Raw genomic sequence first — 20,531 nt, 5'->3', positions numbered from 1 at the left:
CAGGTCATTCACACCAACATGGCTAATGACAGAGTCATATTTGTACTTGTTGTGGAATGACATGAGTGAGTGCGTTACGTGGTAGATCATGGCTTCAACAAGCAGCTGACAGTAACTTTCTCCTTGTTTAGCCTGGTGAATGGAACATCAGGGTGCCTGACTATAGAGTCACCTATGACTACAGTGTTGGGTATGTTGTTATGCCTTATAGGCTGCGGTTGAGTGGCACATTGAGTTTGTGGGCTGTGTGTCATTTGGGTTGTGCTGGGGAGTGGAGGTTGCTTGAGCAGATTTTTGAGAATCTCCGCAAATGTAGGTACATGTTTTGTGTTTCTATGGGTCTGTTTTGGTGATGTAGGTTTTGAGGGACTATGTGAGGAGTGTGGTGCAATGCAAATAATTACCTTCTCCTCTTGACTGTCTATTCCAGTGAGAGCTTTGCTTCCAGTTTGGCTATACAAGTGCATCTTTCATAGGTTGCAGTGTTGGGTGGTACGAGGAGAGGGTTGTCTGTGTACGTGAGGCAATTGTTGCCCCAAGATGCCCAGATTCATCAGGTAGACAGGAAAAAACACCAGGAGCTGACCCATAGACATGCATGATAGGTGCTTATTTATCAAGTACTAAAAACTGTTTTCCTCTAGACAAGTGAGGAAAGTGGAGTGCTGTACTAATTTGTAGCTTATTCAGTGTTTACAACGAGTTCTGAATAACTGCTGAGCTCAAAGAAACATATTTGACTGCTAAAACTAAAAAACTGTCTAGTTTTAAGGGAATCTTTAAAAGAGTAGACTTTTAGGCGCCGGGAATAGTTTAACCCTAGCTAAGCGGCGATAAACTGTGTGCAGGTGTATAACTTGATCTTAAAATAACCGTGCTAGGAGTTTCCGAACGGAAGCAAAAGAGACCTCAAGTAAAACTCCTCACCTTACTATCTATGGTTTTGCTGTTAGTCCAAAGACAATAACTACGCAAAATTTAGAAGGCAGGGCTCGATTACCAAAAACTGGCCAATATTTGCTTTTCTTACTCCAGTTCTCAAAAATAATACCACGCAGAGGCTTGAAAGAAGGCGTGAGATTTAATACTAAGATAGTTATAAATAACACTAAATTACAAGACATTAATACATAGTACACATTACACACAATTAAAAAAACTCATACATTTCCAGACCTGAATCACTGAACTACTACAGACGTTTTGTAAATATGGTCCAATAAACAGAGCATCCATTCCCCATAAAAACAAAATCTAACTATTGTCCCATCTTAAGGTGCCTACAAAGAGACATTACACAAGGTCTTATGCTAGCGTAACTAATATAATGACAATAAAATATGTAACTGCTCACCAAGATTCAACCAACTTAATATGCTCTCTTCAGCAATAAGCAAACACACGACAAATGGGGGGAAACACAGGTAAGGTTAAAAAACGTACAGAATATAACCACTTTAAATGCAAGGGAAAATAACTATATTAAGAGAGAAACATTAACAGCGACTTTTTCGTCTTCTGACATTGGCGTCAGCCTAAACGTCATATGTTGAGCTGCTTAAGATATGTATACATCAGTTTTGTTCTGTAACATATTTTTATTTATATTAATTGTTGACTTGAATAGTTTGCCTTTTTCTAGACAATATAAGTCACAGCATGCTTACTTCTTGAATTATATAATCGCGAATATACATATATCGCCATATCAAAACAAACCCCAGTTAAAATTGCTTATGCGTCGCGTTTGTTATCTGTCAAGAGTGTTTCCGGTTGTTAAAGACATTGTGCGTCTATTGACGTAAAACGGCCTTTTTTTTCTCTCCTGTTAGTAGCGAAGGATAATGAAGGCTTCAGGGGTTGTAAGTTGTTTATATTATTTGATATATCTATAATTATGTTTCGTTTTGTTGTCGTCTTTTAATAACGAACTCTTTTGTTGTGTACGAGCTGTGTATTTTTTTTCTTTATTTGTGAGAATTAACAGAGTAAATGGGATGCAAAAGTGTTTCTTGTTAAAGTTGGTGACACGTAAGATGGCGGTGTTAAGGTATTTCACGTGGGTCTGTTATTATATAAACTATCTTTTAAGTTGATCTTTTTCTTAATAATGTAGTTCACGGTTGGCTGAAGCGGTTGTTGTTTTAAGGTTTTGAGCTTTTTCTACCAATTGTCTTTTAGTGTAGGAAGGATTATGGGAGGGTGTTTTAAAATGAAGACCTTTGAATATGACTTGTCTAGTTTTAATAGCAATTTGAATGCTGTTTAAAAACTTTGAAGTTTCATAATATGGGAATGAAGTCTAGGAGTGTACACTCCTAAGGCAGGTGGGTGTAATTTAGGTACAAACACGTGTTTATCATAGCGCTTAAAAACAGCTAACAAAAGTTATTGCTCTTAATTGTTTAATAACAAACATGTTTTATTCTCACAAGTTGCCCAATATACTTCAGAAGAAATTTAATTTACAAAGGTTACCATGTAATTTTAGAATGTCATATTCTGTAAATGTTTTGTATAACATAGATATGAGTAGTTGAGTGTTTCAGACATTCTGGGGTAAATGTTTGTTTGGAAGTTGCATAGAGCAGCAGTATTTCTTCTGGGATGCACTTCAAAGTTACATGATTTTTCTGTTATTTCCTACTCTCATACTTTGGCTGCCCATGGGCTTATGAGGGCAGCACTCTCTGGCTTTGCTTTTCTTCACATCACTTTGTATAGTTCCTGCACTAATAGGATGGGTGTCGGCCTGTTTTTTTAGTACTATTTTAATCTAGTCGCTGAATAGATAGCCCAACTAATATATGTAGGAGTGTGTATGTGTATATACATGTATAATCCCCCCCCCCCTTTTTGGGGGGGTGGATTGGTTGGAAGGAGAATTGTTGTTGAAGGTTGAGTAATGATATTAAGAGCTTGATTAGCTGTCTAGTTGAGGACTGTACTTTTTGTATAAAGTTGGCATTGAATTGGTTGGCCAGTGTGTGTTGTGTATTTTTTATTGTTGAAGCTGTAAGGGAAATGTCTAGTTGTGCAACTCTTGAGTTCACAAGGGGTAATTGGCTAGGCTTAAAATGGCTGACAAGGGCAGTTAACTTAGTACTAATCTATGATGGGTTGGGAGGGTGGCCTAATGGTTAAGGTGTTTGCCTTACAAACACAAGGTACAGAGTTTGAATCTCACAGGGGATTATTGGCTAGGCTTAAAATGGTTCGCAAGAGCAGTTAGTCTAATACTAACCTGAGATGTATTAAAATGTCTAATTTGTCATCCTTTACAGGTTAGTTTTGGTCCTGCTTTGAATAGCGAGGAAGACAATTTTATCAAGCTTACAAGTGCGGTTGCATGTAGCAAGCAACCCCCCCAAACAAGTCTTAAAACTTTTCTGGTCATACAAAAGCTGGGCTCTGTTAACTATAATAAAATGAGTCCGGAAAATAGTAACTTTGCCAGTGGGAGAAATAAAATCCTTTTGTGGACGAGATATGGGCATTCATAGAGTAAACTGCTAAAGTAAAACTAAAAAGCTTCATTTTGTGGTATCCATAAGTAAAGTTAGATCTCTGGGTACCAGTACACTCAAGTCATGAGACTCCTAAGGGCACTTTTAGGCAAGTCTGTTTTGGACAATTTACATTGAAAAGAAATCCTGAGGTTTGTAGTGAGCAACAGATAAGGGGGGTAATGGTACATCTGACGAGTCAAACGTTGCTTTTGGTTACTAAACACACACACAAAACTGTGTGTGTAGCTTGGGGGGGTGAAAAACGTCAGTAATTGATGAGAGTGAGGAATGTGTCACGTTGGGACTGAATTCTGGTGGGTTGGTTGTCTTACTGGAGGTGTACCTAACCTCATGTTGGGAAGAAGTTAGCAACTTGTAACACAGAGATCTGAAATTTAACACAGAATAGGAAATTTTAAGACTCAAGGACATAGTAAAAAAAAAATCAAGTAATTTTATTCAAAAAGTGTTCCTGATTGAAGTATAATGCTTTTTAAAGTATGAAGTAAAATAAACTACATTCTCTCAAACTAGGTAGTAATCTCCTAAATAAGTGAATCTGTCAGTGCTCACTTAAGTGCACCTATGGTGCTTTTCTGTGAACAACAGTGATAAGTGTTGTGCTCCTCTTGGGCTTCAGGCAATTGACACTAAAGGAGTTTCAACTCCGCCATTAATTAAAATATACCAACTCTGAGGTCGCACTACATTGAGGGAAAGGGTAGACTATGATTGCATGTGATATCATGAATTTTCATTGTGCAAATTTGCATGGCATGTCAATCCTGTGTCATTTACATACTCCATCGCAGCCAGTTAGCATGTCAGTCACTGTGAGCACCCATTCTTGCAAGAAATGGCTGGGGGTGTTAATACTGTAAAACAAAGCCGTGGCTTATTCTATGCTTTTTGGATTATTAGTGTCTGTTGTCTTGCAAGGTGTCTTCATTGTGTGTGTCTGTATATGAATATATGTGTGTGTATATATGTAAAGTAGGAGCTTTTGTTCAACTCTTTAGAACATCTAAACTCTTTAGACGGTGCCATCTATAGGCAGGGTGTTTAGTGACTTCCATTTTAGATTGTTCATGAAAAGCTGTAAGTTTTCTTACTTGACTGTGATGCCTTCTTTTGAAGCTGTTACCCTGGCACCTTGTGGTGGTGAAGTGTTAAGTGATTAGTTGCTCTTGTTTGACAAGAGTGCTGTGGGATGATATTTGGAGAGGTTTTTTATATCCAGTTGGGAGTTTTCTGTGATTGTTGTATCTAGTTGGTTCATAGGTGTGTACTAGGCTAATGGCCCTGGAGCTTGTGTAAGCCTAGCCAGTAAGATTCCCTGGGTCATGTTGACCAGCATTAGTTCCCATTGCCCTTTATCTAGTTTCCCATCCACTCGTCAAGATTCCTCTTGAAGAGGGCCAATGAGGTGCTCTGCTTGATGTGGATGGGGAGTCTGTTCCAGAGCATGGGCAGTCTCTAGGTTAGGAATCTGTCCCTCTAGCATGTTCTTGTCATTGTGATGAGGCTGAGGTCCCTGGAGCGTGTGGCACAGTAGGCTTTGGTTTTCTTTAGATGCAGCATATCTAACAGCTCTGGTTCAGACATGGCTTTGTAGGTTAAGCAGAGATCGCCTCTAAGGAGGCGGTATGAGACTTGAGTATAGATGGAGTTTTTTTAGTCTGTCAGTATAGGGCATGTGCTTAAGGCCCAGAATCCTCTTGGAGAGGTATTTTTGTGGCCTTTCCAGCTGTTGCATGTGTCTGGTGAGGTACATGCCAAATGGGGTATTGTATTCTATAATAGGTCTAATGTGGGACGAGTAGAGAGGGATGATTATCTTTTTCTTGCTAGATGAGAAACCCTTTGTGATATGTGTCAACACAGGATTTTTCTAACCACGGTGGCAGTGTAGTTGTCAAAGGAGATGTTGCTGTCAACCTGTGTTCCCAGGTCTTATTACATATTCTGAGTTGTGGATTACCACTGGTGTGGTAGTTCATGGGTACCAACTACCAATCACTTTTTTGCATTTAGGTTTAAGACTGTGGTTTCAACACCAGTCATTGGTCTGGGTGGGGCCCCTTTGTAGGATGTCTGCGTCCATTACGGATTCTATAATGGCTCCCAGTTGGCAATCCTCTGCAAACTTGGGTCAGCCAGAGTCCTTTTGTTGGCTTGAACTTTTGAGAAGTAGATGCCAACCAGAAGGGGACCCAGGATAGATCCCTGTGGGACACCACTCGTGACTGGTCAGTAGTTAGATTTGGAGTCCTCAGCCTTCACAGTGAGTTCTATCCTTGAGCCAGTTAGCAACCCACCTTGTGACAGATTCACTAAACTATGCATAAACCCCTATCGATGATTCCTGAGTGGGGAATGGTACCTTGGCAAGATCAAGGTAGGCTGTCTACCACCTTGCCCTCGTCCACAGCTCTGGTGACTGGCTCAAAGAATTCAGTCAGGTTGAGCAGGCATGATCTACCCTTCACAAATCCAAACTGTGTGGGGTCCAGAGTTTGGAGACTTCCTATGTCCCTCTTTATAAGGTCTATGATACGTTCCATAGTTTTATAGGTTCATAGGTAGGTACTAGGCTATTGGCCCTAGGGCCTATACAAGCCTAGCCAAAAATGTACCCTGGCTTTCACCACCCAAAAAAGTTATTTTCCTGTGCCCCTGTCCAGCAGAACCACAGAAGTGATCCCCGGGGAGAATTTCCTGTTACCCATCCAATCATCAAGATTTTTCTTGGAGTGCTAATGAGGAGCTCTGTTTGACATAGGTAGTCTGTTCCAGAGTATGGGGATGCTGTGTTCTTGGCTTTGGGGAGTGAAGTTTTTGCCTGTGCAGACATCATTACAGGAACTTTGTATTCTTCCGGTATAAAGATGGGCCCTTTAGGGGGTGAGAGGGGGGGTAAAGTTAGCACTGAACCCATCTGCCAGGATGTTGGCAATATCAGTTGGTTCAGTATATTTAGTGTTATAGTTGCCTAGTTTAGTACTAGGCTATCTGCCCTGAGGCATTTGCAAGCCTAGCCCTAGAGATGTGGCTTTCGCCGCCCCATGTAGTGGTACTAAGGTGTGTAGAATAAATTTAGAATACTGTGCCTTTGTCTAGTAGTGACACATTGAAGACCCCCTTGCTTATTAAAATTAGTTTATTGTGCCTCTTAAGTAGCGATACAGGGGTGACCCCTGGGGTAAGCCTACGATCTACCATCCACTCGTCAAGATTCTCTTGAAGAGAGTCAGTGAGGGGCTCTGCCTAACATGGACTGGGATTTTGTTCCAGAGTATGGGAATCCTCTGAGTTATGAATCTGTCCCTCCAGCATGTTCTATTCATGTTTGTACTGAGGTTTAAATCTTTGGCTCTCATGGTTCTTATGGATTTTGATTTTTTTGAGGTGGAGCATGTCCATCAATTCCTGGTTGGACATGGCCTTGTATGTCAGGCACAGATCACCTCTGAGCAGGCGGTATGCTACTGAATAGAGCTGGAGTTTCATTAGCCTGACAGCATATGACTTATGTTGGAAACCCTTGATCCTCTTGGTGAGGTACTTCTGGGGTCTCTGCAGCTGTTGAAAGTGCCAGGTGAGGTACATACCAAATGGGGCATTGTACTCAATCATGGGCCTGATAAGGGAGGAGTACAGGGGCACGATTACCTCCTTTTGATCTGGATGTGAACCCCTTCATGATAAGGTGGGCAAGGTAGAAAGTCTTTCTAACCACTTTGGCAACGTGGGTGTCAAATGAGAGGTCACTATCAACCTGGGTCCCCAGGTCTCTGATTACTTTTTCGGTACTCAGTGGGTTACTGTATGTGATAATTTGTGGGTATTTTGTTTTTCCCAAAGGGGATGACTATACATTTCTTGGCATTAAGTTTAAGGCCGTGATTCCGGCACCAGTTGTCCGTTTCAGTGAGGCCTTTCTGTAGGATGTATGCGTCAGCTGGTGTATCGACTATGGCGCCTAGTTTGCAGTCATCTGCGAACTTTGTCAGCCACAACCCTCCCATGTTTGCTTTCACATCTGAGAAGTAAATGCTGAACAAGAGGGGTCCCAGGACAGAGCCCTGTGGGACACCACTTGTGACTGGCTTTGAGTCTGACATGGCTCCCACAGTCTTGACTTTATGGGTTCTGTTCTTTAGCCAGTTTGCAACCCATCTTGTGACATATGGATTTACTTTTAAGCTGTTTAGCTTTTCTATGATCCCCGAGTGGGGTATTGTCGAAGGCTTTAGCTAAGTCCATGTAGGCTGTACGGACTGCCTTACCCTCGGCAATGGCTCTAATGACTGTTTCGAAAAAGTCAACCAGGTTCAAAAGGCAAGATCTGCCTTTTACAAAACCGAACTGGGTGGGATCAAGTGTCTGTAGGTCCCCAATGTCGTTTGAGTTCCATAATTCTTTCCATAGCTTTGCAAACCAGGCTGGTCAAGCTTATGGGGCGGTAGTTCCCAGGGTCTGTAGTGGAGCCTCCCTTGTGGAGTGGTACCACTGTTGCTGTACGCCAGCGTTCCGGTACATATCCTGTAGTAAGGCTAAGGTTAAATAACACTTTTATATGCGGGTCTAGCTCCTCTTGGAGTTCACATATCACGCAGCCGGGGATACCATCAGGTCCCATAGATGCTGTTTTTTTTTGCTTTGTTGAGGGCAGTTCTCACCTGGATATCAGAGATGACAGGGAGGTTACATTCAGCTGGGATGAGTATTTCGTCTTTTAGAGGTGAGGGAGGGGAGAAATTTGCACTGAACCTGTCTGCCAGAATGTTGACAATATCTGTGGGTTCGGTAAATTTTTTGTCGTGTACTAACTCTGAGCGTATCTGAGTGTTTCTGTCCAGGTTTCTAACATAACTGAAGAATGCCTTGTGGTTATATTTAGTGTCCTTGGCAATTTTTCTCTCAAAGCTGGCCTTGGATATTTTTATGAGAGAACGTAGCTTTCTACTAGTGCTGATCAGAGATGCCTTCCCTTTATGGGATTTTGCTCTGTCATGCAGTAACTTCCTTCTTTTGTTATACAATTTGTTTATGGCTGGGGTCCACCAGACAGGATGCTTTCCTTTGGTGGAGAGGGTCTTGGTTTTATTTGGGATTGCACGATCCATGCATTCTTGGAGATGTCTGTAGAAAGCATTTGTGTAGGATTCAGCATTGTGGGATGTGGTTTCCATTGGCCCTGAGGACTTAAATGATACTATCTCAGTCTTGAAGTGTAAAGTTGGCTTTTGAGAAGTTTCTCACTGTAGTCTTTTGTGCTGGGGGTGGAGGTGGTAAATGTATATCCAGGGTGATTAGTTTGTGGTTAGATCTCACCAGTGAGGGCAATACTTCCCTGGTGTGGAGCATTTTGTCCCTATGTTTGTGGTGATCAGGTCTAGTATATTATCCCCCCTTGTGGGAGAGGTGACTAGCTGTTCCATTGCATTTGAGTTTATGAATTCCAGGAACCTTTGGGCTACAGTGTTGGGGCTAGAGTAGTGCACCCAGTCTATGTTAGGGTAGTTGAAGTCTCCCAATGTGATGGTATTTGGTGAGACATTCATATCTTCCAGTGTCTTCAGGGAGGCTGAGTGGGGTTCTTGAGATTGGGAGGGTGGTCTGTAACATGCAACCAGTTGTATAGCAGTTTTGCCTATGGTTAGCTGCACCTGGATGGTCTCCGATGCTTCATGAGTTGCCACTATATCCTTGATGAATATGGACACCCCCCCCCCTACCTTTGTGGTTCGACCCGGGTTTAAAAGCATGATACGAGGTAAAGCCTGGTAGCGCTGGGGTGCTCTCAGGAGCCTTGAACCAGATCTGTTACAGCGCAGACATCGATGTTCTACATACTGAGGAGTACTTAGAAAGCCTGCATCTTGAGATTTAGACTTCTGGCATTGAGCAGCATTACCCTTAATTTTTTTCCATTTTTGTTTTCTAAGGAGGTGGGTTTGTCTTTTGAGCCTTGCCTAAAAAAGGCACTATGGGGGTGGCAAGAGCCTTAGCCAATATCCGGAAGCCCAGTGGTGACAGGTGCAAGCCGTCTTTTGCGAAGCAGGGTGGCTTGTCCAGCATGTCAACTCAAGCAGGCAGACATTGGATCCCCCTAGAATGACACCAGTAATTGAGCCAATTATTAAAGCTGCTCATCTTGTCTTTGTATTGTGGCATCATTCTTGGTGAGTGCAGGATGCTGCTCAGGGTCATACCAGCCTGGGCTACATAATCAGAGAGCTCCTCAATGTCTCCATGTAGTCCAAGGAGGTACGTCTCAGGTCATTCGCGCCTGCATGGACAATGACTAAGTCATATTTGTACGTGCTTTTGAGTGACCCGAGTGCATGTGTTGTATGGTGGATCCTAGCCCCCGATAGGCAGCTTACCGTTACCCTCTCCTTGCTCAGCCTTGTAAGTGGGACGTCAGTGTGTCTTGACTATAGAGCCGCCTATCACTAGTGTATCAGGCATAGTGTTTGGCCTTAAGGGCTGTGATTTGTTGACACCGATTTATTGAAGTATGTGTTGCATGTGGTGGATTTTTGGGTGTCTGCTTTGGGAGCCTCTGTTTTGCTAAGTTTTTTAATAGAGCCTCCGAGTGTTTCCGAGTGTTTTTGTGTTATGTGCTTTATTTGCAGTTGGGGTAGGTCTATGTGTGACTGGGTTTGTGTGGTGTGTGTGTGTGTGTGGGGTTACCTTCTCCTCCTGTCTGGTCTTGCCAGTCCTGAGTTGAGAGAGTTCAGCCTCCAGTTTGGCTATATAGTTGCATCTCTCACATGTATTTGTGTTTGTTGGGAGGAGGAGGGGGTTGTCTGTGTACATGATAATTTTAAGCATTGTCTCAAGATTCCCAGATTAACCAGCTGAGCAGGAGAAGATGCTAGCAATCTACCACTCAACATGCTAGAATATTGTAAGAGTGCTGTACCTTTAAGGGAAATGGTTGGGGTGGTAGGTGGATGTAGTGTTACTTGAGTTTGAGAGTGCTTGCTTAGAGTAGCTTAGAGAACAAGTGCTATGCTTATAATATAACGAGTAGACTGGTTATTCTAAGAGTAGAGCTTTCTAAGGGAAAATTTGAAGAGCAGACCTGGCGGAGCCAGGAAAGCTCTAACCCTGTTTAACTGGCGCTGCGCTATGCGCACAATCGCGCAAAGCCACACTAATGTGAATTTTAAATGGGGGGCTTGAAAAGAGCTAGAAATGGTCCAAAACAACCAATTACTACAGCTCTTGTGCTGAGGTCACTTCCTTCAGGGACACAGAGGCTGCTTAAGGCTCCCCACTCCCACTGGTGAGCAAAGAAACATCCTTCTTTTCCAAGTAAGGTAATGGACAACACAGGAACTACACCACAGCCCAGAATACAGCAAAGCCTGTAAACTGGTCTAAACTAGTCGAGGAGAGGCGGGAAAACAAGGATTATTTTTTTGTTTTTAGATAGAAAACACTCAAATACAGAAGGCAGCAATAAATCAGTTACACAGGCTAGCACACTTTAGTGGGCAGCCTCAGTAGTTAAATTAAACACAGAATTTCGATTAATTTTCGACCAGGTAAACTTTTGTGCAGATACTATAAAATGCAGCAAACTGTTAAAAAAACAGTATAAGCTTGTTTAAAATAACCAAGAGAAGGTATTCAAAGTAAAGAACAGAAAAAAATACGAGAATCGTGCTGTAACTCGGAGCAGATCTGAGTGTTGCCATTGAGATTTTTAACATGGCTATGGAATGTTTTGTGGTTGTCTTTAGAATCAGTGGCAATTTTGTTTTCATAACTAGCTTTGGAGGATTTTATGTGGGATCTCATCTTCTTATTGAGGCTGACCAGGGAGTTTCTCCAATCGTGGGATTTTACACTCTTTTGCAACAGTTTTTCTTTTTGTTGTAGAGTTGGTTTATGGCAGAAGACCACCAGATTGGCTTCCTTTTTTTGGAGGATAGCATCTTGGTTCTGTTAGGGATAGCACGATCCATGCACTCGTGTAAGTGCTTATAAAGTACATTTGTGTAGGATTCAGCGGTCGTACCTCTATTGTCCATCTGCATGGGTGTCATGAAGTTTGCCACTTCTGTCTTAAGAAGCGTGAAGTTGGCTTTGGAGACATTTTTTACGGTTTTCCTAATGGGGGGGGTGGGAGTGGGATGTGGATGTCTAGGATGATTAGCTTGTGGTCGGATCTGACCAACAAGGAGCTGACCTCCGGTGTGGAACACTGGTCACCCATGTTGGTGATGACCAGGTCTAGGATATTGCTGCCTCTGGTAGGGGTGTGGATAAGTTGATGCAAAGCGTTGGAATTGATTTCCAGAAAACGTTGAGTAAAAGAGTTGGTACATGAGTAGTTTTCCCAGTTAATGGTAGGGTAGTTGAAATCACCCATTATTAGAGTGTTGGGTTGTACCTTAATATTTTCCAGTGTATCAAGAAAAGAGGAGTGGGAATCCTGGGGCATGGTGGGGGGGGGGTCCTGTAGCAAGCTATTCCTGTTTTGCCCATAGTTAGTTGAATTTGGGTGGTCTTGGATGCATTATGCTGAGCAACTAGCTTGGAGCTGTGGATATCCTTAATGAATATGGACACACCTCCACCTTTAGTGTTTCGGTCCAGGTTTGGTGGCCGAAAGGTGTGGTATGCAGGGGGTACTCTCTGGAGCTTTGAACCAGGTCTCTGTCACTGCATAGATGTCAATGTTTTCCATTTTAAGGAGTGCCTCGAGGTGAGTGTATTTTGAGGTTTAGATTTCTAGCATTACCCTCAGATTTTGCTTGCTTGTACCTGTTACGGTGGTGAATTTGTCATTTGAACCTTACCTAAAAAGGCACTATATGGGTGGCAAGAGCCTTTGCCAGTATCCGGAATCCCAAGGGCGACAGGTGCAGGCCATCTCTGGCAAAGCAGCGTGGTCTGTCGATCATGTCATCCCAGGCAGACAGATTCTGGATTCCCTTAGAATGACACCAGAAGCTTAGCCAATTGTTAGTCAATCATTTTGTCATTGTACTGTGGTGTCATTCTGGGTGATGGCAGGATGCATACTCGGAGCCTAGGTCATACCGGCCTAGGCTACAAGATCAGAGAGCTCCTCCGTGTCTCTCCATGTAGTCCAGGGAGGTAAGTCTCAGGTCATTCACACCAGCATGGACAATGACAGAGTCATATTTGTACTTGTGGAGTAACCTTCAGTGCGTGCATCTTTGTGGCAGATCCTGGCACCTGACCGGCAGCTGATAGTAACTTTTCCTTGTTTAGCCTGGTGAGTGGAACATCAGTGTGCCTGACTGTAGAGTCACCTGTGACTAGAGTGTTGGGTACATTATGCCTTATGGGCTGTAGTTGAGTGGCACACTGAGTATGTGGACTGTGTCATTTGGGTTGTGTTGGGGGGTGGAGGTTGCTTGCATTTCTGCTTTGAAGGTCTCTGTTTGGGCAGATTAGTACAGAGCCTCTGCAAGTATAGGTGTGTGTTTTGGTGTAGGTTTTGAGGGACTATATGATGTGTGGTGTGGTGCAGTGCAAGTGTTTACCTTCTCTTGACTGTCTAGGCCTGTCTTTGGTAAAGAGAGCTTTGCTTCCAGTTTGGCTATATAAGTGCATCTCTCACAGGTTGTGTTGGGTGGTAGGAGAGGGTTGTCTGTGTACATGAGACAATTGCTGCATTGTCTCAAGATGCCCAGATTCATCAGGTAGACTGGCGAAAACACCGGGAGCTGACCTTTAGACATGCCTGAATAGGTGCTTATTAAGTACTAAAAACTGTTTTCCTCTGGACAAGTGAGGAAAGTTGAGTGCTGTAGTAATTTGTAACTTATTTAGTGCTTAACAATGAGTTCTGAACAAGTGCTGAAATCAAAGAAACAGATGAGTGCTAAAACTAAAAAGCTGGCTAGTTGCAAGGGAAATTTTGAAAAAACGACTTTATGGCGCCAGGAATAATTTAACCCCAGTTAAGGGGGGGGGGGGCTTAGGAGCTCTCAAACAGTCCTGGACACAGCAAATCCGTATCTGACCTGCTACAGGAAAGGGGGGAAGCAAGCTTAGAATTTTCTTTTACAGTAAAGTGGAAATGGAGAAAACTGGAACAGAAGTTAATTCAACGTTAAGAATCTGAGTGGGTTGGCCTTCACAAATGTTCTCTATTAGATTAAGTGAACTAATGACACAAGACTGGGAGGAGTGTCACAGATCAAATATACAGTATGGGCGGGCAACTGCACAGCCACCAAGTATAAAAACAGACACTAGGGAGGGTGGGTGTGAAAAAACTGCAGTTCCTAGCTGTGGCTCCGAAATGAAAATTTTAAACAGATCAATAAGCAGACTAGAGAATGCTTTTAACAGACAAAAATGCACATAAATGTTCAGATAGAGCAATCGCAAACAAAAAATACAACTCTGAGTATGAAAAAGCAGTTTACAGTTAAGTAATGTTAAAACAGTACATAAATGCAGTGAAACAGTAAAAAAAAAAAAAGCTTTAGAACAGTGCAAAAATATAGTAGATCAACTGTATAGCACAATTATAAGCATTTCAGAAGTGCAGTTCAGTGAAATAAGTGTAAGAAATAGCTTGGCCTGCTCTTGGAGTCTTAAGGCATTTCCACTTATGCAATCCAGAGCCTGACAATACAATATCAGACTTGTCAGGCCAATGGGGTGGTAGTTCCTGGGGTCTGTAGTCGCTCCCCCTTTGGAGTAGGATGACCATGGCCGTACGTCATTCGGTAGGAACAAATCCTGAAGTGAGCTGTGATTGAACAGGGCACTCTAGTGCCAGTTCATTTTGTAGCTCATGTAGGATGCAGCCGGGGATATCAGGTCCCATGGAAGCTGTGTTCTTGGCTCTGGACAGTGCAGTTTTGACCTGTGCAGCAGTAATACTAGGAACTTGACACACTCTGGTATTGAGATTGGCCCTTTTAGGAGGTTAAAGGGGGGGAGGGGGGTAAAGTTTGCACTGAACCTGTCTGCCAGTATATTTGTAATGTCAGCTGGCTCAGTAAGTTTCCATTGTGCTATAGCTCAGAGCAGACCTGAATGTTGCCATGTAGAGTTTTGACATAACTGTAGAATGGCTGGCTGGTGGTTGTCTTAATATCCGCTGCTATTTTTTTTTCCTAGCTAGCTTTAGAGGATTTGATGAGAGTTTTTCCAGTTTTGGAACTTTACCCTTTACTGCAACAGTTTGTTCCTTCTGTTGTAGAGTTTGTTTATGGTAGGGGACCACCAGATTGGCTTCATTTTTTTGGAGGAAAGCATCTTGGTTCTGTTGGTATGGCTCTTTCCATGCAGTTGTGAATGTGTTCGTGCAGTGCATTGGCGTGTGATTCAGCAATCATGAAGCTGTTTTCAAAATTGCATGGGTGTTTTTAGGAGACCAAAGTTTGTTTTGGAGAAGCTTGTCACAGTGGTTTTCTTTACGGTGGGTGAAGGTGGGATGTAGATGTCATGGTGGCTAGCTTGTAGTTGGATCTGACCAGGGAGGAGTTGATTTTTGGAGTAGAGTAACTATCGCTCATGTTGGTTTTGACTAGGTAGAGGGTGTTACCCTTAATAGGAGTAAAAATTGATTGGTCCAGGGCATTGGAATTTTTGGATTCCATGAAGTGTTGAGCAAGTGTTAGTACTAGAGTAGTTTTCTCAGTTTATGTAGGGGTACTTGAAGTCTACCACTGTTAGGGTGTTGGGTTGCACTTTGGTATTTTCCGAGATGGTTAGGAATGTGGAGTGGGAGACTTGGGACATGGTGGAGGATCTATAGCAGGCAACCACCTGGATTGCTGTCTTACCCAGTGTTCGTTGTACTTGGAGTATCTGCGATGTGTTGTGTTGGGCTACTAGTCTGGTGGTGTGTATATCCTTATGGATACACCGCCGCCTTTGGTGCTTCTTAGGGTAGAAGTGTGGCATGAATTATAGCCTGGTAGCATGGAGGTGCCCTCTGGAGCCTTGAACTGGGTTTCTATTACTGCGCAGACTTCTGTTTTCCATTTTAAGGAGTGGGGGTGAGTGCATTTTTAGATTCAAACTTCTAGCGCAGAGTAGCATAATCCTCAGATTTCATTTGCTTGTAGCAGTTACGGTGGTACTTTTGTCATCTGGACATTGCCTAAAAAAGGCGCTGTAGAGGTGGCAAGAGCTGTGGCCAGTATCTGGAATCCCAGGGGTGACTGCAGGCCATCTGGCAAAGCCTAAGTTATGTCATCCCAGACAGAAAGATACTGGATCCCCTTTGAATGACACCAGAGATTTAGCCGTTTGTCGAAGCCAAATCATTTTCTGCTTGTCCTGTGGTGTCATTGTGGGTGATGGCAGGATGCTACTCTGGGCTAGTCATACCTGCCTGAGCTACATGATCCAAGATCTCCTCCATGTCCCTCTTCATGTAGTCCAGCGAAGGTATATCTCTGGTCGTTCACACAGACATGAACAATGTCCTATTTGTACCTGCTGTGGAATGACCCGAGTGCGTGCATTGTAGCAGATCCTGGCACCTCAGAGGCAGCTAACCTTAACTTTCTCCTTGTTCAACCTGGTGAGTGGGACATCAGTGTGCCTTACTATTGAGTCTCCTTTGACTAATGTATTGGATAAGCTGTGTTGACTTGGGGAGCTTTTTTTGGGTGGCACACTGTTCATATGAGCTATGTGTTTCATGGTTTGTGCCGTGAGGTTGTTTGCATTTCTGCTTCTAAGGTTTCTGTGTAGATTTTTGAGATCCTCTGCAGTGTGTTTCTATGTGAGGATTGCAGTGTATGTTTCGGGGGGGGGCTGTGTTCCATGTGATGTGGTGCAGGTGTTGACCTTCTCTTGGCCTGCTAATCTAGTCCTGGCATGAGTACTTTTCTTCAAATTTGGATATATAGGTGCATCTCTCAAGTCTGAGTGTTGGGGGGGGGGTTAAGAGGAGAGGGTTGTCTGTGTACGTAAGGCAATTGTTACATTGCCTCAAGATGCCCAGATTCACAGGTTACCAGGAGTGAGCACAGGGAACTGACCTTTAGACATACCTGGATGGGTGTTAACTTATTTTGCATTTGTTGACCAGGCTAGTTTAACTGGATGTATGTCCATTATCAGTAGAGGCCCAGGGAGATGAGCTCCGTGATTTAAAAAAAAAAAAAAAAAAAAAACACAGCAAATGACACATCAAAAAAAAAAAAAAAACACAGCAAATGACACATCACAGGTTAACACAGAATTTCCAGAGGACAGAAATAGTGTAAAATGCAGGTACAATACATAATAAAAATGAGGCAGTTTTTTGTATTATATTGATAGTTCTCCCGATAATAAGTATCCACAGGGATGGAAATAATGAAATGTAGAGGGGAATGGTAATTGTAGTTGGTAAGGAAGATAGAACAGTTGATGAAGTATAGGGTAGGCAGAGCATATTTTGGAGAGATACTAGTCAGGTTTAGTACATGGGCATAACCAGTGTGTCCTGTTTTTGAAGAGTGATATAGAGGAAAGGTCACTGGGAAGAATAATCCAGGATTTTCCAACAGTATTAGAGAAGAGAGATTATTGTAGGGTGTGATGAGGGTAGATAGGAGTCTTATGGGCAGTGGTTAGTTGGTGGAATTTAAGCAGATTCTGTATTTCAAGCCATCCTAGCTGCTTTAAATTAAAGCAATGCTGGGTTGTAAATGGGTTGCCTGTAGCAAATCTGGCTGTTGTAGGATATTTCCATTTTGTTGAGGTTATTCTTAGATTAGTGAAAATGGATGAGGCATAAAGGAGTGTAGAGATTAGATGTGTGAGCAGTAGTTCTGGCTGTAGGTGAAAGGAAGGGTTTAATCCTGTAGAGAGCCAAGTTTTTTGTTGACAGTTTTTATAGTATTGTTGATGTGGATATCAAAGTTAAGGTTCTTAATGGTGATACCATGTAGTTGGGTCTGGTGATGGTACCATTTAGTGGATGTAACTGAAAAATCTGTAGGAGAGGACGTACGAGTAGGATTGAAAAGGAGGGGTTTAGTTGTGGGGGGGGGGGTTCAAGAGAAGGCAGTGCTGTGTAAATCACTGTTCAACTGTGTTAAATACATTTTGAGTAAGGAGTGAAGTTCAGGAATGAAGTTCAGAAGTGGATGTGGTGGAGCATATAAGTGTGGAATCTTCTGCGTATTGTATGCATGTAGCTTGGGGAATTGCTAGATGAAGGTCGTTAAATAAATATGGAGAAAAGGAGAGGTCCTAATATGGACCCTTGAGGTTAACCAAGGTATATGGACCCTTGAGGTTAACCAAGGTTAACAGGCAGGTGGGTAGATAGTGTTGTGCCAAAGCACTGCCTGTTTTTTATCTAAGTAGAACTGGAACCATTTTATAGTGAGTGCATCTAATGACGGGGATTTAAGGATCGAGAATTTGGTGATTTACCATATCGAATGCTTTGGACAGATCGATAAATAGTGCAGAGAAAAGCATATTAGTTTCAGTTTTTGTTAATACAATCAGTAAAGGAAAGGAGAGCAGTGGTAGTGCTGTGGGAAGGTCTGAAAAAAATGTTGACAGCTGGAAAGTACATTATTTTGGATTAGGTGGTGTAGCAATTGCCCATGGATACATTTCTCCATGATCTTTGCCAAAGGAGAAAGAAGGGCTATGGGATGGTAGTTGGAGAATTCCATGGAATTTCCACTTTTATGAAGTGGGATAATATGGGAGACTTTCCAGATGCTAGGGATGTGACCTTCACTAATAGTTCTATTGATCCGAATGGAAATGGGTTGGGCAATAGCCTTGGCTGATTTCTGTAGATATTCAGCAGGTAGTTGGTCTGCTGAAGGAGAGCCTGGTTTCAGTTTTTGGATAAGGGTAAGAATGTTATGTTGGGACTGGTTGGAGGAGAAATGGAGGGGGCTGGGGTTGTTATAGGAAGGTAAGAAGTTATTGGGTGATTGGCTAGTGTTTGAATAGCGTCAGTGAAAAAGGTATTGAAGGCATTGGCAGTATGCATGGGGTTTTCCTGGTCTGTGTTTTGTGGGTTGTCTTGAAATTTTGTTTTATCAGAGTAGTCTTTCTCCATTTGGCCCAGTATTTATTTCTGAGATGGATTTTGTTTGGTTTCTTTTTAAAGCCATGGGGCGGATTTAGTCTTAATTCTAATAGAACGGGTGGTCGAGAGTGGCTGGTTAGGAAGTTAGAATTAAAGTATTTAACAGCTTCCAATGGGAGGTATCTTAAGGGAGACAAATTGCATGCTCTTAGTTCACTTTGGAAGAGATCAGGGTCCAAGTTCTTCTTGAATCAAATATTCCTGATAGTGGTTGGAATGGGCACATTGGTTTTATGCCTGACTTGGGTAAGTGGTCACTTGCCTCATCAGGGAGGGTTCCAGATTCATATATCTGGGAATGGTTATGAGAATCCAGTCTAATGTGCTTGCTTACTTGTTAGGTTTGTTTATCCTGGTGGGGGGAGGTAATGGTTTGAGAAAAAAACAAATAGGTTAATGTGGGTGGTAGGGTGGCTGCTACTACAGCAATTCCCATCAATGTTGATATCCCCTAGGATTATGGTTTCTTGGGGCAGGTGTTGAGATAGCCAGCAAAGGATATTTTCTATGGTGGTGTTACCAGCAGGTAGGTAGATGCAGATAATTTAGATGGATTTGGCATTAAGTTGATTGGAAATATTTCTGCATTGGAATCTTGAGGTGGTTTACAGTCGTGGGTGGTTAACTGTAACCCTGATTTAAATAGAACAGCTACATCCCCGGCCTTCTTGGCTACACGGTAGTGTCTCAGGATATTATATCTGGGTGGGATGATTTCATTGTCTTTGTTTACAGGTTTTAGCCATGTTTCTGTTAAACAAAAAATGTTAAAGGAGTAGACTTCACGAGGCCATGGAGTTGAGCAACTTTTTTGTTAATGCTACATATAATGAGATGAGGAGTTATAAGAAGCGTGTTAGATGATTTAGTAAGGGAATGAATAATGGTTTGATTAGGGTTATGGAGTAGTGGGATAGTTGTTGATGGGCCTGGGTTTGGGTGAATGTCTTCCTCTTTTAATGAGAGGAGTTGTATTAGAAAGCTTGGATTTTGGATTTGGGAATGTGCTGTTTAAGAGTAGAGATTTCCTGAGATTGATAGTGTTGTATGTAATGTGGAATATTCTGTGATATTTTGCTAGTAGATCACTTATTTGAGTAGTGAAGATGTGGACATGGTTGTTCATAGGAGGTGAGTAAGGCAGAACTTAAATATGGTAGCAATAAGTATGAGTAATAGCTGTAAATGTGCTGGAGTGGGTAGTTTACATTTTGAATGGATTAGTTATTGGGTGTCTTGTTGTAGGTATGGAAGTATACAAGGTGTGAATGGGGAGAGGTGAAGGGTATGGTAGGACAGAAAGGGAGTGGTTAGAGAAGGATGGAATGGGAGATGATGGCCAATGGTAAAGTTACTTGAGATTAATGGGAAGGGGTGTGGCAAGGTAGTAGAAGAGTAGGACTGCTGGGGGTGGGTGAGAATTGGGGTATGGGAGCAGTGTGAGCCCGCAGGGTGAATGGAATGGGTAGAGCCAGGTAATGAAGCAGCTAGAGAAGAAACAATCTGCAGTACTGACTACAGAAGGCAAGTTGGATAAGTCAAGAGGGTAAAAAAAGTGATAAGTGAGACTAATGGTAGTTGTAGACAGTAGTAGTAAAGGGTGAAGTGCGAGAAATAATAGCGGGTCTGGGACTACAGAAATATTAACGTAAGAAACTAAGGATAAGCAGGAGATGAATGCTGGGATAAGGGTTCCACCTAGTGGACCGGTCTTATATTGCATGTAGATATGAGAGGGAGCTAGCTGGATTATAACTGGGGAGGCGAGTGCTAGTAAAAGGGGTTACTATGAAGGATGGGGGGGATAAAGGTAAAAGTGAGGGGGTAGAGGTTGCTGGCTGTCCTGGCTCAGCGTGCTTTGGCACCTGTAGCAGTGGTACAATGGTAGAAAGTATTTCTGGCAGGAATTGGTCGTCAAACATACTTTTCTTGTTTCCTTGAGAGAGGTA

General features: G+C 42.6%; 1 protein-coding gene across 1 annotated transcript in view; it reads left to right on the top strand.

Moving 5' to 3' along the window:
- The first annotated feature begins 1,766 nt into the window (after positions 1 to 1,766).
- The window catches only part of RPL18A (ribosomal protein L18a), a 284,960-nt gene continuing 266,195 nt past the window's right edge, over positions 1,767 to 20,531 (top strand). The window contains exon 1 of the mRNA XM_044088064.1: positions 1,767 to 1,862. Coding sequence (XP_043943999.1) covers positions 1,845 to 1,862 — 18 coding nt within the window. The 5' untranslated portion in view covers positions 1,767 to 1,844. The remainder of the gene's footprint in view (positions 1,863 to 20,531) is intronic.

The sequence above is a fragment of the Protopterus annectens genome, chromosome 11.part0 (assembly GCF_019279795.1).
Source record: "Protopterus annectens isolate FY-2018-M chromosome 11.part0, PAN1.0, whole genome shotgun sequence".
NCBI lineage: Eukaryota > Metazoa > Chordata > Ceratodontiformes > Protopteridae > Protopterus > Protopterus annectens.
This window is presented reverse-complemented; position numbering and strand designations above follow the sequence as displayed.